Below are 23,707 nucleotides of genomic sequence, written 5' to 3' on the forward strand. Positions count from 1 at the left end.
TAGAGGATTTCCTAGAATTTTAATTATAAGAGTTATTATTGTTTGTTATATTGCTCATACAGTAAAATAAGACAAAATCATTATGAATATGAGTCAAAAATCCATAATTTGCAGATATTTAACAATATTTTGAAAAACCGATGAATGAATAATGCTTTTGCAAATATATTTTAGTTTTTGTGTTATTCCTATCATTTGCAAATATTAAGTTAAAAACGGAGGCATATCTCATTCTGACTTCTAACTGTTTTCTTAACATTATATAAAATGTGATTTTTCATATGGCTCAAAATTTAGTTTTTTTGATATGCACGCAAAGTGGATATTGAACTACCAAGTAAAATTATTCTGCCTGTCGGTTGATCTGCAGTATATGTGTTTTTTCTTGTTGTCTCAAGTTAGTCTTTTCCAATGGATACATTTTTTCCTATTGACAAGTACTTGTCTTTGAAAACTGACTATTTATAGGTTTGCCTATGTTTTTTTCTAGTATACCATTTTAAGTTTTATGTATTAAAGATCTCTTATTCGTTGTTTTAGATGACAAGTGCAGAAAACCAGAAACCCAGTTGTCGGGTGCATGGGCTGAGTGAATTAAAACTCATATAATACAATTCATAAATAAATTTTACATTTATTAAGCACTTTTTAACAAGCAATGAAGGACTGTAAATTTCACGCATATAAAGACTACTAGAATTTAAGATATGAACCTATAATTGCCTCACGGTAAATTTTATTACAATTATATAAATATTATTCATGAGAAATTACAAGAAAATTATTGATCTTTAACTAAATAGTTTTATTATTAATTAGTATAGTCTGTCACAGTCAATGTCAAATTTCTCTAGTAACTATCGGAAAACTAATTAAGTGCTTGAAAGATTTCCACAATTAATTGATCACATCGAATCTCTACAAATGTTTACAGATTTGCCGAACAAGGTTTAATCAATGCCCAAACGCTATCCGGAAATGTTCGGAAAATTAAAGAACTAAAGATGTAAAAAATTACCTTTTTTCCAAAATTTAAACATGTTTGCCACTTAAAATTATACAAAATGCAAACTTTCATTGAGTAAAACATGTCGGTTACTACACTGTCATATGGGACAGCACATAGTATATTAGATAACATTATACAACAATTTTAACATACAAGATGACTAGTATAGACCGAGTTGTTAATAAAAGTATTGGAAGATGATATTCTGGCAAAAAAAGGCGCTATGGTCTGACGTTTTAAAACCCCCCTTTACGTACTATCTAACAATTTTGTCCCAGAACCTACCCAGTACTATCAACAAATATAAAACGAATTTAGGGTTTGCATTAAAGTCAATCAGCTGTTTTTTAGCCAGAATGGACCTTGTCCCTGTCTCAGTCAAATTTAATCAATCTATAACATATTACGATATTAATGTAAAAACAAGTTGCCGTTTTATAAATAATTACTCTATCACTTGAATATACAACCGTCTCCATTATCAATGCATAACACGCATAAAAATACAAAAAATGACCTAACTAAAATTCCACAGCATCAATTAATACACCGGTTTAAAAAAGAAACAAGAAGTGTGGCTTGATAACGCACCGCCAGCTTTGTGAGACATTTAAATAAATTACGTAATACGTTAGGACAAGGGCGAAATGTGGTAAATGATCTTAGGTGACGCATTCCGAGCTCAGCTCACATCTAAGAATCTGAAAAACACCTGGAATCAATCTTTAACTATTATTATTGTATACCAGGTTACCGTACTGCTGACTCGAGGTCTGCCAAGTGCTGTTTGAGTTTAACGAATCCGCATTTAACGTGTCGGCTATTGTGTTGGCATTCTTTACACTTTCATCTGGAATTCTATAAATCTCTATTTTATCATCTTTTTTTCTAATAATTTTGTTTTGAACTATGCAAAACTCTGACAAAGATGAACTGTCTTGGTCAAAATATTTCGTTACCATAATAGAAAGTGAACATGGTACCGGTACTTTATAGGTATTATTAGAGAAACTTGAAAGCAAAGTTTTGCACAATTGCTTTAAGAATGAACCTCGAGGAGGACATAATGGACGGAACAACGCTACAAAATCTAAAAAAACCTAGTGTTTTCAGTCGAATCGCAAAGAAATAATCTCATCGCTTATTCACAAGTTAGTGGGAGCCTAGCACCTTAGTATTTAACTGTCCAGCGATACATACATATTGTCAACAATCCCCACATCAATGTCCTTGCCGTTTTTAGTAGCAGCGCTATCTGTTCCATTTTCTTGTTTGGCGGTTCCATTCAACTTATTCTCATTTACTTTATTTTCTACGTTCAGTTCATTTTCGTTTACTTGCTGTTTATCTTCGGATGCATTCTCGTTTTTATCTTGCGAGTTCTGTTAAAAAATAAATTACTGTTATGATGTTGGAACAAAAAACACTACAATCTTACCTGCTGAGATGCTAAATTGGCATTAGCTTTTCCTCTAGTTCTCTTCATAATCATTTCGACTCTTCTCCTACGTTCTTCCCTTTCTTTTTCTTCATTTTCCAGTTTCTTCTGGAGTTCAGCCTTCTGCCTCTCAGCTTCCTCTTTAGCCTTTTTATCAGCCTCTTCTTTGAGTAGTTTTTGTCTCTGTTCTTCCTCTCTCCTCAGACGCTCCTCCTCCTCCCGTTTCTGTGCTTCTCTAATTGCCTCTTGCAACCTCTCTTGTTCAGACTGTCTTTGCATTTCAGCAAGCATCCTCGCTTGTTCTTCTTCCTTCTGTTGCCTTTCCAACTCAGCCTGCTGCTCGGCTTCAAATCTTTGCCTTTCTAGCTCTGCTTGCCTCTCAGCTTCTTCCCTTATTAACCTTCGCTTTTCTGCTATGGCGGCTTTAGCCTCTTCCTCAGTGGTAATTCGTGGTTTAGACATGGATGCTGACATGTCATTTGATTCAACAGATTCTTGTTTATTTTCTGTGAGCACAGTTGTAGATTGCATTAAAATCTCAATTGGTGGAGCTACTAAAACCTCGGCAGAACGGGCGTTGGACGATTCTTCCGAGGCACTTCTTTCCGCGTTAATGAAATTTTGGACAACATTGTCTTCATGGACGGTTGTTTGAATTTGTGGTTGAGGTGGAGGCGCTTCGAGTAATTTCGATTCTTGGAGTTGAGGGACTTTTTGCTCCTCTACTTGAAATACCAGTGTTACTGCTGCTTCCCTAAAACACATCGCACTTCTAATGTTTGTTTTTTTTTATAAAAGTAGTAAGTATAGTATTTTCTATTCTGCCTACAGGAATATTGGTACATTTTATGTATTTTTAAATTATTACTAATCTGTCAGTTATAAAGTTTCCACAGTATTTTTCACTTCTACTACTGATCATTCTCTATGTTTAAATAAATGTTTCTTGTGAAGGTGATTTTCCTAAGTTAAGAACATTAAACTAAGCAACTTACTTATTTTCAAGAACTGCAGGTGGAGGAGTTACTTCTTTGATTTGCACTGGTTCAGGCTTGACCTCTTTTTCGGGAGCTTCTTTAGTAGTAACTTCTTTTTTGTCAACTCCAATAACTTTAGGGGCTGTTTCCTCTGCGGGTGATTTGGCAGGCCTATTTTTTGAAACTTTCTCAATCTTTTCCGACGTGTTGGTCTTGGATAAAGGTTTCCGAGCCTTGGGGATCGGCGGCTTTTCTCCCGTGGCAGTTTTTGCGTCGTGTGTGACCCCAGTAACAGCAATGCTAGCGGGGCGAGGTCTACGAGGGGCGCTCGAGATGCGATGCCTAACATTCACTGAACTCGTAATGCTGTTTGTGCTCTGGTGGCTCATAGAGCTACTCGGCCTAGATGAGGCTATAAAAAATATCAATTAGCTAAACTAATAAAATTCCTGGTGCAAGATTATTTCTCACCACTGGGATTAAATTAGTAATTTTACCAACTAATAAAAGAAAACTGGCAATACCCAAGCACTTCATATTATCATTTGTAAGCGTTGTAGTTCGCAATCTTAATTAATTTGAAACCTAGATGACCAAATACATAGTGTTCAAATGTTTTAGGCAATCATGTTACGAATTAGGTTGAATTTGTGGTCAGGTTCGAAAAAACGTATTTTACCAAATTTTTCGCACATTGCATTGCAAATTACTTGTAATAACTTAAATCAAAAGTTATAAGGACGATAATCTTTCGAATTAAAACAAAGTTAGTAAGGTTTCCCATTCAGGAAATCTGTTACACCTAAAGGACCCTTTGGAGATATATACAAATTCAAATGATTATTTATAAATATTCCTATATCCGGTCCTGCAACCTTTAAATCAGAAGCCACAGGACTGGATCCTTTAGATTCTAAAAAGCTTGACATATAGACCGTTGTTCTCTTAAAAATCTGGTACTACCAAAACAACAATATCAGAAAATAGTAAATTTCTAATCAACAAGTACTAAATTCAGACTATAAGCAAAAATTATAAACAGCTCCGCGCAACTCTTAAATCAGAAGTTACAGAATCGAAATTTTTAGATTTAAAAATTTTTGACAATAGACTTTTACTTTTAAAGGAAGTCGCAAAAACGAGAGTAACTAGAACCGTTCTGCTTTCCCCATTATGCCGACATAAATACCTATCACTTTTCCTTCCTTTTTATATTATATTCTCATAATATAATTGGAACATACTACATTGGTAAATAAAGCCTACTTCTGACCTCTGATGTTGAAAGCCTGATGTGCAAGTGCAAGTGTACCTACTTGGATCTAGAACCATACCTCACGACACACCAATACCTACTTTTCGAGCTGGCCTGTACACCCAACACCACAAAAAAATGTTAAAAGCTTCACAAATTATCAGATGTAGGATTTCAAAAGCGAAGGTTTTGTTAAAAGAATTAGGACTATGTCATGATGACTGTTACCTTGGTAAACCACTTCTTTACAACGAAATGGATTAATAAGTGACAATTACACATAATTTAAGAATGTGGAAATTTGCCTGGCAAAAATACAAATACAAGAGGAGGTTCAAATTCTAAATCTACTTTTTTTTTTGCTGAATTACGCGTGCATCAAATTTGAACCGCTCTCAATTATTTTGCAAGGTTCATAACATTAAGGAGACCTAAACCCCTGGCCCAAAAGGAATGAATGGAAGAGCAACAATATTAGAACCACTGTCTAGGACGACAATAGGAAGCAAACTGATCGTACCCTCACTGGTACTGGTCGACTGCTGGACCAACAGCAACCTCTGCTGTCTTAATTGAGTGGCCCGGTTTACTCTAGGTGGGGCTACAGGCCCATCTGGACTCAGCTGATGCATACTGCGACTATCTGCCTTGTTAAGAGGTTTTCGGGGTGATAACTTGGTACCCACATGAGCTAAATGACTCATGCTACGAGTCACTGAGCTTTTGGGGGCCATGCTGGACTCATTTAAGGCCGGCAATATTGGTTTCCTTGGCTTAGCCAGTTGGTCTAAGCGAGACATTGAATAGGCCCTACCTGTGGTTTTAGTTTTCGTTACAATGCTTAAAATGGCAAAATGCTTAACGCGTTCCAAGGCTGATATGACTATGCAGTTGAGTATTCAGACGAGCGGCTTAAAGTATTTTTTTAATTTTGTGATGAGATTTAAGGTCAACTTAAAAACTAGATTTCTTTTAAGTCGATCAACTGATTTTTTGAAAGTATCATACATTGATCAAAAACCAACGGAATTATTTTATTATATCTGAACAATTTTCAAATATTGTAAACAAATAAAATAGAATCCAAATTCTAGGGTTTGCATTTCGAAGTACAAAATGCTAAACTTCCCACGTTTTAGTAAAATTTAACTTTTGTAGTTTTATCGCGTAACTTGAAAAAATTCCGGGTATAAAAAATGAAAAACTCTGAAACGTATGAAATTTCAGTTAGAATTTTGTATTTTGTGGACCTACTTGGTTAGAGGTAAAAAATATTGAAAGTTCGAAATTTTTTTAAAGTATGAGCGCGAAATGTTAATTCATATCGCGAGGAAATAAAAACGTTCAGTTTTTTTCAGATATTTATATAATCCCTGATATTTAATTTACTCTTAAAAAGTTGTTTTGTCGATTAACTAATTGCGCAACAATACTGCAGTTTAACAGTAACCGTATTTATTATATTTAAAAAAAATTATCTAAGATTTTTTTCTTTTTCAGCAAAGAAAAACATATTTTTGTCGACTCTGCATATTTACCTCAGCAATGTGTGGACACTCATCAACCCCTGTATTTCACTTTAAAAATTCGTTTTATGAAAATCTAGTTTCAAAGTTGATCTTCAATTTTGTTTTTAACGCTTCAATTGTGACTTAATTATCTATTTGAGACCGCCCAGCAAAAATTCTCTCATTTAGTCATTGAAAGCATTCCAATAAACGACCAGTAAACAAAAACAGCACTCAAATCCAATCACACCACAATACGAAGAACGGTTATTTCATCCAGTCAAAAGCCTTAGAGTGATCACAGTACCTGGGGAGTGGTTGAGAGACTTGCGCGATGTGGACGAATGGAAAGAGGAGTCTCTCGAGGGTATCGTCGGGACTAAGTCGGTCCTGCGCCTGCCCAAGTAGCCGCTCACGCACCCTGCCGGTGTCGTCGGACTTGTCAAACCTAAAAAGTGACCGCTAGGAATGTCCTGTAAAGCTGAAGATGATCTAATGTTTAAGACAAAATATACAAGTTCAGATATTCTTGATACTGCAAGCATTAAGCTAAGTTTGGCAGTATAAAATTTACTAAGTCCTTCCTGGAAATAATAAATTTGTGGAGCTTTTAAAAGTAAACAAAATAGAACTGTGGTTTGCAGCCCTCGTGTGCAGTCGTGAAACGTGCAAAAAAAAACAGACCGCACAACAAATATCTACTTAAGACATCGACTAAAACATTTTTTATTTAATATAAAAAAAATAGTACTTACTTTCGCCAGCTCTTTCCAGCCCACCTGCGGAAGTGGCTCTTTTTTTGCTTCCCATATCCAGATCCCTTTCGCTCTGCCTTCTGGTCAGATTGCTTCCAGCTGAGGTAGTCGCGGTGATATTTTGTGTGGAAGTAGCCCTTCGCTGCCCCCAAAACGACACACTTAAATCTGTAGGATCCAGCATGCGAGGTGTCGAAGACCCAAAGGCAAACACAATACTGCTCCGTTCATTTTTCCTTTTTGATTCTATTCTCGCTTCCCTTTCGTAATTTCTTCTGATGATCGACTCCAACCGATCTCGTTCTGCTTCATTTATAGCACGTTTCCTTTCTTCAACTTGATGTCTCCTAGTATCGTCCTTCACCCGCATTTCATCCAACCGTTTTCTTCTTTCCTGTTCTTTTTCCTCTTTGAATCGTTGTGCAGCCAATGCTTGTATTTTAATTTCCTCCAGTTTCTTCTGGCGTTCTTCATTCTGACGTTCTTTGAGGGAGCGCAGCCTGGCTTCTTTGTCAACTAGAATTGTTGAAATAATTGTGAAGTTTTTTTGCTTACGTTAATGTGATAAAAGGTATTTGAGATTCGAATGTTTGTTTTGACACCCCTTTTACAGTTTTACAAATTCAAGTCGCAGAAAAAACTTTAGGAACAAATTTTTTATAATTTTGTCTCTAAGAAACTTTTTTATGAAACATCCTGTAAATATAGTCTCAAGGTGTTTGCATCAGCCATCTTTGAAATAATGAAACGTCAAGTTCAGAAATGCTAGAAAATTGAAAATTAAACCAAAAGCTATTTAGATAATACATCACTTGCTATAGGAAAAGATTATGTCCCTTTAGGGGTAACTAACATGAATCAACCTACGATTTTTTGCATTCGTTACGTATTTTTTTAAACAAAATATTTGTTTCGCAAAGAAGTATGTGCTTGTGATACTCGATTTTATGATGAAGATTGATAATCCGGCGATTCTGTCTTGTAGAAGAAAAATGGTGCTAATGAAATAATTGCATATGTATATTTTTAATAAATTCTTCAAATAAATCCGGAGTAAAATAAGTCTAAGTCTCTCCAATTTAACCGAGTTCGTATACCTTGCGGTTTTTAAGCGAATACACTCGCAGTGAAATTCTTCAAACACTACTCTAAAAGGAAAATTTGGAATTAGAAAAGTTAAAAGGTATTACTTACTACTTATTTATATTTAAAGTTACACAAAATTTAAATAAGTAAATTCTTTAGATAAATGTTTAAAGCTACTCGATAGAAAGTTACACGTAACATTTTTAGATTTACGGTTGAAAATTTAAAGGTTTACTATCGAAACCGATGTTACGCCTTTGCTTTTACTAAGGGTCTTATCCTACGCAAAAATAAAAGCATGCAAATACATGTCTATGAAACTGTATATTTTTGTAAATAAAAAACAAAGAGTCCTTTCATTTTTAAGGAAGAATATACAGGGTGTTCCGTAAAAAAATAAATTTATACTACTTTTGCATTTCTTTCTACAACTTACCGATACAGCTGTACAGGGGTGTCAAAGTAAAAGTGAAAACACTGTACAAATATACGCGGAAAATAGAGACAAAAAGATCATGTTGGTAGGGTGACTGTGTTAACACTGCTTTAGGGGCAAAGCAAAGACACTAAGTTTATTGAACTACGCTTGGAACAGTAACGCGACTCCTATTTTTAACGACAAGAAATAAAAACCGAAGACATTTTCCTTTATTTGCTTTCAAGCTCGTTTCCAGCAGCTCACTATCGGCTGCATGGATGTGTTTCCGGAAATCGCTATTCGTGAGGTTTAAAATTTCTGCTGGGGGAGATTTTCAGCCAATTAAGAAATTTGTACCATTCAGAGGTTACATATAAAGACGCAGTGAAACGTAATTTTTCAAAAGATTTTTTTAGAATTTGTAACACGGGGGAAAACGTTTTTCCGAAACCTGTTAATATACGTCAATATTTGGTCGTTTTTGGATTAATTCCTTCCCTATAAATATCAAAACAATCACCATGATCCTGCAGAAAAAGAGTATCTACTCTAGCAGTTTCAGCAGTAACAAAATGATAAAAAATTCAAAATAAAACAATTTTTATGAAGTTACTCCATTTTGTTAGATCTTGTTCCTATTTTTCCACTACAGAACGGCAAAAATTATCAAAGAAAAAAAGAAAAACAGGGACGTTTTGAATTAATTTGAAAGTTTATCATAGATGGCAATTTACAATGATTTTTATAACCGTTGATGATTCGGTTCTATTGTTAATAAAGTTGCAAAAGGGTAAACGAATAAATCAAAGTCATCCTGAAAACGTTTTTCCTTTGAGACAGCATAGTAATATTACGAAAGAAATCTACAAAAAGGATTAAATAAATAATTCGATTTTCACATTTAGAAGCACATGTGACTTGCAATAAGTGTATTTAGATTTTTCAAAACGTCCAGCCACGCTGCAATCAGACCTAACTGACGGCATTATCTGTTGGTCTTTATAGCATTTACATGTCTGTAATAGGTGTCAGCTGCGACACCTGGGCATATGAATGACACAATGCCGTCATTTACGCATTTACAAGAAAATTTCATCAGGTCGGACGTAGTGTTATATGTTTTGTCGTCAGTTATATTATGCATATTTTTATTCTAGGCGATGCTTAAATTACCGTTTCTCTAAAAGACAGAACAGTGAAATTTACGAAAATTCCAAACATAGAAACCTTTATAATCTCCACAAAAAAAAATTAGTTTTGAGAAACAAATCAATTTCCAAGCTTTAAAATAAATTACAACCAAATTTATTCATTTGTGACGCCTACGATATTATTCAATTATTTCTATTTTAAAGTGAAACCAGATTTCAAAGAAGAATTAAAAATAGAAAATATATAGCCCAATAAAATGTTATTTACTTAAGAGGACAGGTGATAAAGTATCGACATATCGGAATTTAGTTAACAAAGGATCTGAAGCAAGCATCCATCTAAAAGACTTATACCCCAGTGCCGGGGCACATGTTTTAAAGCTTGACAATATTTTAATTCAACCTCCAACGCTGCCACTGCCTATTAATAATAGAACAAAGCTTATAATCTATTGACGCACATAGAAAAGGATAGATTATCCTTATATGGGTACACTACGACTCCATATCTATAGCCTGCTTGCCTCTATATTAATCGAGCATATTACAGCAATAGGCAGTGTGTAATTTAAAAATGCACGTTTTACGTAATCTTTTTCTCGAACATTCCATGCATACGTTGTAATGTAAAGGTCGATTATATTGCACTTCTTGCAGAATAATGAAAGCGAGTTAGTAAAGGTAAGTTACGTCCTCCTCACTAATAAGTGATCATAACTAAAAACTAATCAATAAAGCAGTGTCAGTATTTTTTGCAAGGTAGTATTCGAATGACTTTGGAATGTTCGGTACCATTATTATAAAGGATAAAGTCGTATGCTAATGAGTGACTAACAAATACAATTGTAAGACAAAGGTGAACTGAAAATTGTTGCCTATGGTGGCAATTGAAGTGGTACCACGACCAATCGCCTTAGTGAACCATAACAGAGTTTCACTAGTTATGTGTGGTATAGGGAAAAAACGCGTTCCTGCAAAATTGCATTTTCAATAGATGGAAGTACCGATTGTAATAGATAAGCGTGGCATAATTACTTTAAATTGAGTTTGAAATTGAAATTGTATTTTTACAACTGCTACTAAGCGGGTACCGAGTGATGATCCACATATCAAAAACACACCTAATAATTAATTTAAGAAAACTAGTGGAGTGCCAAAACGCACTTCCTGCCAAAATTGATGGCAAACAACGGTCATTATTATAATAAGATATAATTACTTTCGTTAATTGGTTTTTTTGGAGATGAAATGCAAGTGTGTCACCGGAGTTTTTTTAATAATATCGCGAGAGAATAAGCTATATGAAAGTTCGCGGTATGACGCTGTGCTCCAATTGCTCCAAGAAAACGTTTTTATTGCTTTATATATTATTTCCGTTGTATTCCCAAACAGCAATTTATGCCCATTAGATTTATAAATAACTGTTAATTATATTTTTATTAATATTATTGCACTACTCACAGGTGTAAGTGCTCTAGGACTTAAAGGTAATTCATCACGAACATTCTTAAAGAGCAAAAGAACGTCCATATCAACAATAGTAATTAAGTTAGATAAATAAAAACATCCAATTAAAAAAAGTATTATCCTTGAAAAACAAATAGAGGTACACTTACTTGTAATGCATAAACACTTCATTTAAATATACCAATTGCGCTAAAAATTTAACAGATGGATTTTACTCGCTAAATATAGTTATGACAGAACTATTATGAATACATTAAAATAAACGCTGAGTAAAATCAATATTGGGAGGAAGTCACATGTAAAAGTATATTTTATTTCTTACATAACCACATAGGTGGCTATACCTCATTTTGATCTCAAATGTGGGGTTTTGAGAAGAAAAATGTTTACATCAAAATACAAGCGAAATATCTGTGTAAGCCTTGAAACTGGTCTTTCACACAATTACCTCAATAACCGATGATGTTGCAAATAAAATTTGACGACCTAAACGAAAAAAACAAGATTTTAAGTATTCAAGTACTTACATCAAGAAATACTTCACAGGAACACTTAATAGGCACTCAACGACGTTGACAAATATATATGTATATATATATATATATATATATATATATATATATATATATATTACAGGACCGTATTAATCGAATCGGAATTGATTATTTGAAATCCGAAACGTTGCAAAACTTACAGTTATGGTAAATCATTTAAAAAAATTGTCACTCTTTATTTAATCAATTAGGTAGCTTTTGCTGGTTCAAATATGATGCCCTGAGTTTCATCCTCTTTACCATGATTTCAATACGCATTCCTTAGCATACAGTGTCGCAAAAAAATGTGTCCATGGATTACCGAAAAACTTGCAAATTTGCCTCTGTTTCAAAGTTGCTAGGGACAATGCAACTTGAACAATTTTAAGATAGTTCGGTTAAACTGTAAATACAAGTCGACTTCCTAATTTTAACGTGCTAATTGTTGAGGGTATAATTCCTCAAGTCATTGTATCTAGAAAAATTTATATCGACATAATAAGTCGGCAATCTAGAAGTAAAAGGAAACCTAGATACCCTTAAAAATGACTTCTTTTTATGCCAGGGATGCTCTATATAAATGTTATGTGGGTACACACTATGTAATGTAACTTTTAGCTTGAAAGTTCAAATAATATTATGAAAAAGTTCGTGTTAATAATGATGATGTCTTATTGTTAGATAAAGATAATTGGGGCTATAATGGCAAAGCAAATTAAAGATAACTGCACGCCTAATTTAATCACTAAATAAGTCTTTGGAAAGAAACTAGAGATAATATTTTTTATATTTTATTTTTATGGATTTCGCAAACTGAGGCAGATCATCCAAAAAATCCCACTTATAACTGACAACTAAATAATGTTCTAACAAGTATGTGAAAAGGTTTTAAACACGCGCTAAATCAATCAAATTGAGATCAAAAGATTTCCACCTATACAGGAATGGCCACGATATTAGTTAACCTTAAAGGCACTTAAAAAATTGGCCCAGAAACAACTTATTATGTTAATATCTTCCATACATGCTACGTTACTAAAAATTTTACCAAGTACCTATAGTAATGCAAAAACGCATTGTAAAATAAGGAAGAAACTAAGCAGAACAATTTCCTTATTTGAAGGACATTCGAATATACAGGGTAGCATGACCAAGTGGAAAAAGTATAAATGACACCTAAGAAAATAAAATTAATTTTAATATTAATCAGATATGAAAATTTGCTATAGGAGTTGATAATAACCCGAAATTACCTGATGGGCCGGTTATAACCAATAAACTTTAACAAATCTGATAGAAATTAGTATTAGAATTTAATTGATTTGTGAACGCAGTAACCAAATATGTAGAGTGGGTGTCCATTATGTGGGATAGCGTATATATTGATAGCCTATAGACGACCTTATGATTTGTTTTCTTTGATTTATTGAGAAACAGACATGGTTATAATGTTTATATTTTAATGAAGATGAGAAGATAATATCATCTAGGCACTGTATACACGTAGGGATCTCAATTTGAGGCACAAATCTATTTCAACAAAATTTCTCAATAATATAAGTATATAGGTGTGTACATGTGTACGATTGTGTACATACACATGTGTATGTCTGTAATCTAAATTAACAAAAGTGGTACTAGTGCTGAGGTTCCTTGATGTGTTTATTTCAATATCACTTTCCATCGTCATAAAAGAAAATTCAAAATCACAACATTAAGACCAAAGTAGTATACACATCCTGCACTTACTCAAGTGCGGAAATTCCTATGATAAGCATGGTACGATAATTGCATACGACTATGACTTTAAAAACATGACTAACATTTGTTCCTTAAAAACAAAAGCGTCAATTAATTATAATTTAAAATTATAATTGGATATAGACGCTTGACATGCACTGAAGTTACTACCATAAACCCTAATTTTTCCTAGGAGAAAATCTGTTGAAATGCGCAATATTAACTGCACTTTACTACTGAAACTAAGACGACTTGGTCACTGTTAGAACAAGTAATGAAATTAATTTTTTTACACTACTTATCACTGTTAATACACGTTATGAGCTCTAACTGTAGTAAAGAAGTAAAAAGTCAAAATAAATGATCTCAGACCGATTGTGTAGCAAATCGTAGTGCAGCCCTTTTTACATACCTACATGATCTATATGTCTGGAACCACCCTTATCTCGGTCATACTGCCTCACTTTAAGCACGTCACTTTTTGATACATTTTCTTGAGAAAGGGTTTTAACCAAAATGCTACGGATGCAATTGATGTGTTCACTAATTTCGTTGTGGTACCTCATCGTCCCTCACTGGGAACCGTCCGGCAAACCGAGCGAGTACTGAGCGTTCCGACATTCGATCTACAAGAATCACTCAACGCGACTGAGGAATATTTGTTTATCGACGGTTGTTGCGGTTCATAGATAAAACACGATCAAAACATTTCAACAAACCTGCGCGGTTTTGGTTCATTGTTGTATCAATGAGTGACCCTGATGGTCATCTACATTTTCTTTTTGATTTTTTCGATTTCCGCGCACAAGCTTTAATGCACAACTGGATAGCAAGCAGGCGCGATATGAATCACATTCTCCTAATCACCTTCCGTGCAATTTTAAACTGTTAAACGAATGTTGCTCAAGAAGGGAGTTCGCTGGCCAAACAAACCCTCGACTGCTGAAATTCGAGTTTTAGTATGACTAATAAATCGGAATGTATTTTCAACGGGATAATAGTTTGAAATTTATATAATATATTTACAGCCCGTATCTAATGGTTAACTATCGCTGATGAATAAGGGGTTAATAGATGGGATCGACGCAATGTAAATAAGTAGTAACTAGATTCATATATATGGGCTCTTGGAATATGCATAAAAATGATTTGCCATTAAAACGCGACAAGATAAAATAGGTTCTACACCTAATAAAGGGATTTAGTAGTTTATATTTTAAAGTTAAACAAACAGGCTATCTCGTGAAAAGCAATACGGTTTAACCCATCAGTTGTGGTTAAAATTGATTGATCTCAATTAAGAATTTTTATGGATTAAATTTCTTTTTTAAGAAAATGACATTTCTTCATGCTTTAGGTATTACGCGTAAGCCGCAACCACTAGGAGTATCGAGTAATCATATCATTCTTTCGAATAGGCTTTAAATCAATTGGTTGCTAGGTAAGTGTAGTAGATACTCGACGTTACTGGAGCCAATGCTTCTTTGATATAATCGATCTTCTACATACTTCTTAAGCTGTACATTTGCAAAATTTTAATTTTAAATACTAGAAAGCTGAGAATTAAAAATATATTTTTTTAATCAGCTGTATACCACGTATTCTGATAACAAAGCTATAATCAAACTATGCGTATAAGATGTTCTACATAGAACTAGAAAACTCACATTTATTTCTAATATAATCGGACGTATCGCCATCTAAACAATTTTCTAGTTGTATTTTGGGTTGTATTGCCTTTAACAACTTTCATACAAACTAAGTTTGCGGACTTTTTTTTTGTTATAGATACATAATTTCATAATCCGTAGATTCAATTCATTTTCTAGTGCAACATTGAACTTCGAATTCTTTTTTTTATATTATCTGCCCGGTGAACACTTTTTAAAGAAATACAAACCTGATTTTTTCCGGCATATAAAATATAATATAATTTGCATCTCATATGCATTATATCTAAATATCGATTCGGCTGTCCAAAGTGTCTCATTATAATTATTAACGCTAGTACGGTCCTGAAATAAATGCACGGCATCTTTCCCCAAAGCAGTTAATGGCATATTAAAAATTTTCAAAAAATAACTTTTTCCCTATTTAACGGATTTCCTTGTTTTTGCCGTGTCAAAGATAGCACCAGTGGAGCTATTCAAATAAGCATACGCATATTACCCTATGCGAATCTGTCTATCCTGCTACAAACAGCAGAAACTACAAGACTATCTACAAATTTACTTCTTTTTTCAGAATTTTATACGAAAATTTTAATAAATGGCACAAAAAACATTATACTTTTGTTCAAAATAATCATAGGAGCACAAGTCGCATTTCACGTCTTCAAAGTAGCCATTGTTGCCAAATTTCCAGATATAACTTTTGATTTAGGAATTTTCATGAAGATGGATTTCTGATTTACTTGTTATTTAAAAAAATCCAATCTAGATATAAACGTATAGGGTATTCTATATAAAGAAACTTACATAAAACTATAAGGATGGCTGTTAGACACTTAACTGGAAGTTTACAAACCTGGAAATTCTGAGAATGTCATTTAAGTGGCAGTTTTGAATAACAAACATTGCCAGATTTCGGAAAATTGACTTGAATTAATTGTTTAGATATAATTGATAAGTTTCAAAAATCAGAGTTTTATTTTTCTTGTCATAATTTGAAAAACTTCATATTTGGTTGGCAACCATCTACCAACAAACCATTTGCTTTTAGTGACACTTATAGGTTTCTAGGTACTTAATATTAAAACAAAACACTTGAAGTGAGAAAACTGTTTGAATTGACAATGAAAACAGATACTATTAGTCAAATAAAACTTCATGTTTTGGTCTTCAAAATTTCTGAACCCACATTTTGCAAATAATCACAATGACTGGCACACCCTTTCTAGTATATTAAAATTTTTTGAAAAATGTTGCGAATTAAAATTCCGGTAGTCATAATGTAAATAAATGCCTTGTTGTTTACTAGCAGTGAATTGATTTCCAACACTTGCAGTAAAAAAAAAATCAAGGAACTAGTCAATATCTTCAAAACGACCATCAAATATCTCAGCGGTCTAATCTCAACATTTCTAACAAGGTCAACCATCCAAGGTAACTGTTTTAGGTGTTCTCATGCTATGACGAATGATTATCAGAATTTGCATCTTCAAACAAAGTAAGAATATTAGTGGGATGATATAGTTAAATTGTATCTAGACATGAGAAATTTATTGAAGTTAAATGCTCATTTCATATAATTAAAGGATGTAAAGATATAGAAAATACTTGAGCAACATTTAAACGAAAAGTAAGCCCCAACTCGACTATAGCCTACACTGGCCGAAGGCAATCTATCATGCATGGGTGAGGCATTTAATTAATACACAGCTTTTGGACTTACAAACCCGCACATATTCAGCATTATTCTAATGTTTTTCTATTTGTGGAAACGACTTATTCTGGGTGCGAATTAACATCAGGGAATATTTAGGTCAACGTGGTGGATCCACCCAAAATAGTCTAGAGTGTAAAGAAAAAAATCAATGGAGCTATGGTGTACTAATAAAGGCGGTATGTTAGAGATCACCTTAATAGGGCGTGTTGAGCTATGTGTAAAACAAGTTAAAAAACATGCAAAATACTTTCACTCTCATTTTTAGACGGTCAGTGGTTAATAACTGTTATTGAAATATGTATCTTATAAATTAATATCTCACCATCGTGCTCTACACTATAACTAGAAAAATGTAGAGGATGACAATCTGAAAATTATAAAGAACATTAATAAAGGTATAGAAACTATAATGACAAGGGCTTCACATTATACCCTAAGCAATTCAAAAATACCATTTCAGTTATGCTTAGCTTCAACTAAGACAATTTTAAATATATTTAGCAGGAGAATCCCAATATAGAGTATAGAATAAAAATAACACAGACAAATTCTTGGCGTGTGCAGAGGTTCGGCCACCTTCTTGAGCACTGCGTAAAATCTTTAATATTGGTATGATTCCTAGGATTTGGTGAATAGTCTTAAATTATTAAATAGTCAACAAAAATAATCAACCTTCCTTATATATATAGGAGTTCTGACAGCATAAAAATAGTGTTTGATTACACATACACTCAATTTTCAATTAGCAGAATATTTTCAAAGATTGCATAATTACTTAAGAGCCTTCTTATATTAAAAAAATCAATATTATTCTTTATAGTAATTTTTTTAATGCCCCAATTAACATGTGTTTGAAAGTTTTGTTAGTTCTTATGGTGTGGGGGAAGTAATATTAATATTAGGTTTTATTCATCAAACTTGACTTTCATGAGTTTCAAAACAATTTTTCAGGCCTTCATACCAATGTCTGGTAATTAATTATATCTAAGCTATAAATATAAAGGCGTCAAGCATCCAGATATGCAATCAATTATTTTTGCAAAGGAAGTACTATGGATATTTACATGTTTCTGTGTTTATAGAAACAAGTAAACACGCCAAAAACCACTCAAAAATATCAAAACTTAAAAATAAGTCAATGTCAAATATTTAGTAGGACTATATAGGTACCTAACTGTAACTTCATGTTATTTAAATCAACATAAGACTCAAAAGTATAAACTCTCTAAGTATAAAATGCAAGGCCCTATATACATACAAAAATTATAATAAATTAGCTATAAAAAGGCCCTTAGAAGAACGCAGGTAAATATTTATTTGTTTAAGGATTTTATTGACTAACAATGAAACATGACTCAAATCTAATTGCTAATAATTTATACAATTGTGTGTAGGTTCCATAGAAAAACCTCATTACCATTGATATTTAAATTAGTAAACCCCACAATGCTCACTGAAATCAAAATTATGTATTTAAGCTTTGCTGACATCACTACACACACCCTGGAAATATTGACCTGTAGGTCTACTCTTTAATAACTTTGTTAATGACCACAAAAATTATGTTAAAAGTTACCAGATCCTAGTGGTCAAAGCAGTATTGATGTAAACTATCTCTACAGAATAAGGAAGTTTTATGTAAATATTGTGTTAAACTGGTTTGCCTTTCTAGTTGCCAAAAATATCTTTCCATTGAGATTTGGGTGAAGTATTTTTGATAAGATAGAACAGAATGTGGATTCTCGTTTTTAGTAATTTTTGCTTGTTGGTTGAGAGTAAATATCAGGCTCTATTTTTATGCATTACAATTAAGTTTCTTACCCAAGGTGTTTATTGGATCACAAGCTTAAATGAGAATATTCTGGAGGAAATAATTAGACACTATCTTGAGATTTGCTACTTAAGGTCTTGTGCTCACTGTATTTCTGGACTTTCACTGGAGTGACAAGATAATTGACATCAAAATAAACCATAATACATATGTGTAGCTTTGAAAGGATCAAGGAGCTTAATACAATCATTTGATAAGAGATAATTGTAATCAAATGTACCCTATTTTAACTGTGTTCTTTTGATGCTCTATTATAGGAATATTGATGCAGTGCACAGCATTAACTTTACTATGGAGCTAGGTTTATCCAGAGAAATCATGAAGCTCTAACACGTAACATTGAGAGAAATAAGTTTAAGGAGAGGCAGTGACTATAAAGGAATAGATGTCAAAAAAATGTTGCCTGGTTGTCAATTTACCTAGAGAACCAGGTTATTCAATATGCAAGGATTTATTTCTTTGGTGACCAAGCATAACTCACCATGGCAAATCGATTAGAATCTTTTTGAGTGAAATAACTTTGAGGAGACCCACAGATGGTGGGCTATTTTAACTTATATAACGTTGCAATTTACCACCTAACTGTATCCCCCAAAGCGGCCGTTTCCTATCGCAAGCAAGGTGGAAACTTGTGAGAACAATAAATGCGTTTGACTAACCTAAATTCTTGGGTTGTTCAACAATATCTCGAGCATTTTCTGCCATTTTGGCACCACTAAAACTTCTCACTATTACACCAACCACATATCACAACGAAACCATACATTTCATATATTTCATTACCGATTTGACAGGCAACATTTGGCCGAAATTCGAGATATTGACACAGATGGCGCAATTTTCTATGCGTCAGTTGGGTTAGAGGCGGGTATGGCTAAAGTGATACCTTCGTACTTATACCAACTAAAAAAAAACCCGCAATGTAAACAATGTAGATTATGAACATAATAGACTCTTACTTTAACTTCAATATTTCGGGAATAAATAAAATTAAAAACTATTGAATTTAAATAATTTATTAAATACGATTCGTTTTTACGAGAGCTGTGTAAACGGCGTAGTAATACAGGGTGATTCCAAGTTATGACATCTTTTTACCAGGAAAACGGTTTCAAAAAATAAATATTTTTTAGCTTAATATTTTTCTGAAATATCCGTACTAACGGAAATATGGACTAATATTTTGTTACAAAACTAAAAATTTTTAAATGTCTGTGAAATTACTTGAGATATTTGAATGATTGAGAAAAAATTCAAAAGAACTCTTCTTCAGAGCTGAACAGAAAATTTAAATATTATTTCTCTTTCAAAAAAACGATAACGTGCAATTTTTTCTTCGAAAGTGTCGATTGATATACTAGTACGCATGCTATTGCTATACATGTAAATATTTTTTACAGTAAAAACAATGCATTCCCTATACTTATCAACACATAAATTTTCATGAAATCCTTGAGCGGTTTGGTAGAAATTATTACAATTCAATTTTGTTAATGAAATTTTAACGCTCCACATTACCGTTAGTATATAGTAATATTTTGGAAAGTGAAAAAGAAAAATATACTTACTTTTTTGAGCCTTATTAAAAAAACAAATTTAAAAACTTTTTTTTTCAAGATACTAGTTCACTTTCATGTCTATCTTTAGCAATTTTTAAAGAACTCATTTTTTTTTCTAATTTCGGCATATCTCCAACGCTTCTGACTATAATGGAAAATTAGTATGCATAAGGATGAACTTTTTATCATTTTTCAAATTTAAATAATTTTTTAAACTTTGAAATGGTGGGTTTCTGCGTTCCCTTCGGAGCTCCGGAATCGAGGTTTTGATAGTATTTCTTAGCTACATTTAAAGTTCTGAACCCTGACACAAAATAATAAAAACAGTTACTAGTTTTTAGTCAAACTCATACTTAAAATATTGTGGTGCCATCTTCAAATCTGAAAGTTTATTTAGGCGCATATTCTACAGATTACTGTATTGAAGGGAATTAAATAGGAAAATGGCTGAATGGTGAAGGCAGGTCGGAGGCGGTTAATTTAAAATTTAGACGAATATATAAATTCCTCAAAAGTTATTTATAAAATTGTTATTATTAGAATTCGTAGTTAAGCAGGTACCTGAAAAATGATCGAAATTTACAGGATTGTCGAGGTAATTGAACTTAAACATAAATTATTGAAACCACGAGTTGTTAGTAACTGTAAAATTTTTGAGCACATTATAATAAATTACATAAAAAATCAAAAACGCTCAAAATTAATTAACTACTAGAAGACGTGATAACAAAGCATAGAGGTAACATATATAATACAACTAAAATTGGACCGGTAATAAAGAATGGTGCCATCTTGTGTCACTCTTTACATGAATTTTCCTACTTTTACAGCGACTGGAATATACACTATCCAGGTTGCCGTGATTATGGGAGAATTTGCGAGTATTTGCAAAAATGGATGCATGCTATCAAGCCTTCGATAAAGATGGGTATGTATGCTAAATTGTTGATAAATTATGTCATTCTAAAATAAATACTTACAGGGATGGTTATTTAAGTATTGAGGAATTTAGGTTGTTAACCAGAGCCCTCTTTAGAAACGACAGGGGCAAGATTTATCACTTAGAAGATGAGAAATTGAAGGATATTTTCACAGTGTTTGATGCAAATAGCGATGGGCATATTGACAAGGATGAATTTGTGTTTTGTTGGAATCACTGGATTAAAATTGTGAGAATACAGCGTAGCAGAGTTTCACATAGTTTCACGAATTTATTTGTAGATTGTTCGACCTATATCAGCCTTCTTGGTAGTGGATGTCCAAAACGACTTCATTTCTGGAACTCTAAATATTAGCAATTGCTCTGCACAGCAAAATGGTCTGATATAATGCAGTAAATTTTTTAATTATTTAGTTATTCTTTCTAGGCCTAGACGTAATAGAACCAATAAACAAACTCCTGGAGACGGTTAAATTCGATGCAGTTTTCTACTCTCTAGACTGGCACCCAAGTAATCATGTGTCTTTTATTGAAAATATAGAAGATAGGGAATTAGATCCTAGTAGTCCCGTCACAGCTGAGCACGCTCAGACTTACGACACGGTCATTTTTAAGGGGTCACCACCGCAAAAGCAAAGGCTGTGGCCTCGACATTGTGTGCAAGACACTTGGGGCTCAGAATTACATAAAGACTTAAAGGTAATTTTTTTGTCACCATTGTGTCAAGAAATAAATAAATTTGGGCGTTTCATAGGTAATGGAGGATGCTACAAAGGTGTATAAAGGCACAAATCCAGATGTGGATTCTTACTCAGTTTTCTGGGATAATAAAAAGATGACTGACACGACGCTTTGTGCTCAGTTGCGCCTGAAAAACGCAACAGACATTTATATTTGTGGATTGGCTTATGACGTATGTGTAGGTAAGTAAATCATGTTGATTACTACAGTCAGATTTTAGGGTAAGTATTGTTTTTTACTTAGTAAGATATTGTATGCTCAGAAACATCTGATTTAGGTGCCACTGCTGTGGATGCTTTGGCCATAGGGTACAGAACAATATTACTGGATGATTGCAGTAGAGGTGTCGATTTAACGGACATAGAAAAGACCAAAAACACAGTGATAACAAACAATGGGGTAATTGTCAATTCCAATCAAGTGAGAGCGATGGTGGAAGGCCGAGACCGTAGGCCTGAATTGGGATACAAACTAGCTATGGAACTAAAATCGACTCTAAGTGATAGGGAATTTCAAAGCACCGGTTAATGTTGCTGTTTCTTTGTCATATCTCTTTTTAAGTATTAGTGATTGAATAAATGTAAATAGTTATGTAATGTTTAATAGTATTTATAACGTGTTTAAAGTGGGTGTGTGAAAGGTCGACGTCTAATACTTCTGGGAAATTTCGGATAGATAACGTGTTTACATGTTTACAGCCATGACACCAGTCATGCATGTAAAATTGATTCCAGGGAAATGTTAATATTAACCGGGAGATATCACTTAAGATGGCACTTGACTTTGTGATATGGTTTACGAAGAGTGTGCCTCCGAAGAAATTGAATTCATTTCGGAAAAGCAAAGTTGACAATTGATTTCTCGTTCTGGCCAAAACAGACGGGAACGGAAAACTGCAAAAGTTCGTTTCTATAGACACAAAAGCAACACCCAGAATGACGACACAAATACGGAAAGAGGGTCGTCTATGACGTCATATCGTGATGCTGTTGCCAACTTATAATTGACTCACGTTCCCGGAGTAAAAAGTTTTGCAAATCAATTTCCGGGGTTTTAAAATAATGCCAGTCCAGAAACAAGGGACTGAAATCGTTTACAGGTGCATATATGCAACTTGTGCTGAACCGAGCCATCTAACCAAAGGAAATGAGAGAGAATTTTCATTTTCACCGAAAATTTGCGAGAGCGTTGTGGAGGAAAACAACGCCGCTGCTAGGCGATCAATATATATTCTGACCGTCCCACCTCTATCTACAAAATCAGACTAGGTTCAGTTGAGGTAGACAGCAGTCAGCTCTTTCTGTAGCTGAATGTCCGTCAGTGAGAAACTCGCTGATTGTTTTTCATACACCTGAAAATGATTAAATATAACTAAAATTTCCAAGCTTTTGCCAACATTTTGGGGCTCGGAGCAATGGTCAACTTGTTTGTGTTAATTATTTTTCTGCAAGCAGTTTATATTAATATGTGAGTAAACAACCTTATTATTGGTATTTGTTTTATATTGCATCCAACTAGTGAACTTCACATTACCACAGCCAAAAAATTTGAGCCCTAAAAAGGGAATAACATTTTTTTAAATAAACGTTGTGACCCATAAACCACATGCGTTGAATATTTGATGAAAGTTCGAGGAATCAGGGTTAATAGCACTAATTAACAATAGCTTCGCATTCAAACAGCTAATAACACATGTGGGTGTAGGCTAATTCGGCTATTTACATACTGGCCGTGCAGTGCTTGCTGGTATCTAACTAGTAGTAAATATTTGCTCATCTCGGTACATGAATTTTCCTGCATTGTAGATAAACATTTTTCTGAGTGTTCCTGTTGCATAACTAACCTCACCTATAAAGTAAATGCATCATACATCCCTGTTCTATCGCTATAAAAATACGAATGTAGCAATTGT

The 23,707-nt window shown here is 33.5% G+C and overlaps 3 protein-coding genes across 19 annotated transcripts in view; 2 read left to right on the forward strand and 1 right to left on the reverse strand.

Annotated features, from left to right (window-relative positions):
- Nucleotides 1-609: 609 nt before the first annotated feature.
- On the reverse strand, nt 610-19,365 carry LOC136348492 (MAP7 domain-containing protein 2-like). 11 transcript variants are annotated; one of them, XR_010733665.1, is made up of 9 exons: nt 13,750-14,055; nt 6,943-7,458; nt 6,495-6,635; nt 5,200-5,493; nt 3,443-3,836; nt 2,448-3,201; nt 2,210-2,391; nt 1,769-1,859; nt 610-1,710 (listed from the first exon to the last, which is right to left on the reverse strand). XR_010733665.1 is itself a non-coding variant. In XM_066299359.1 (9 exons), exons 1-9 carry the CDS (start codon nt 13,901-13,903, stop codon nt 1,703-1,705), a joined length of 2,553 nt encoding a protein of 850 aa, XP_066155456.1. In that variant the 5' UTR covers nt 13,904-14,052; the 3' UTR covers nt 610-1,702. The 11 variants fall into 11 exon arrangements, 8 of the variants coding, with proteins under 8 accessions (XP_066155456.1, XP_066155457.1, XP_066155455.1 ...); XR_010733667.1 differs by having other exon boundaries at nt 610-1,721; XR_010733666.1 differs by having other exon boundaries at nt 1,764-1,859.
- Naam (Nicotinamide amidase) lies at nt 10,148-22,391 on the forward strand. 3 transcript variants are annotated; one of them, XM_066299373.1, is made up of 7 exons: nt 10,148-10,278; nt 20,945-21,042; nt 21,097-21,283; nt 21,336-21,432; nt 21,482-21,753; nt 21,809-21,977; nt 22,073-22,391. In XM_066299373.1, exons 2-7 carry the CDS (start codon nt 21,008-21,010, stop codon nt 22,321-22,323), a joined length of 1,011 nt encoding a protein of 336 aa, XP_066155470.1. In that variant the 5' UTR covers nt 10,148-10,278; nt 20,945-21,007; the 3' UTR covers nt 22,324-22,391. The 3 variants fall into 3 exon arrangements, with proteins under 3 accessions (XP_066155470.1, XP_066155469.1, XP_066155471.1); XM_066299372.1 differs by lacking the exon at nt 10,148-10,278 and adding an exon at nt 20,555-20,885; XM_066299374.1 differs by lacking the exon at nt 10,148-10,278 and adding an exon at nt 20,561-20,709.
- A 132-nt stretch (nt 22,392-22,523) lies between these two features.
- Nucleotides 22,524-23,707, forward strand: part of GluClalpha (glycine receptor alpha 1) — a 40,634-nt gene continuing 39,450 nt past the window's right edge. For all 5 annotated transcript variants that reach the window (XM_066299366.1, XM_066299368.1, XM_066299365.1 and 2 more), the window contains exon 1: nt 22,524-23,262. In XM_066299366.1, the coding sequence (XP_066155463.1) occupies nt 23,210-23,262 (53 nt within the window). In that variant the 5' untranslated portion in view covers nt 22,524-23,209. The remainder of the gene's footprint in view (nt 23,263-23,707) is intronic.

The sequence above is a fragment of the Euwallacea fornicatus genome, chromosome 33 (genome assembly GCF_040115645.1).
Source record: "Euwallacea fornicatus isolate EFF26 chromosome 33, ASM4011564v1, whole genome shotgun sequence".
In the NCBI taxonomy this organism is placed as follows: Eukaryota; Metazoa; Arthropoda; class Insecta; order Coleoptera; family Curculionidae; genus Euwallacea; species Euwallacea fornicatus.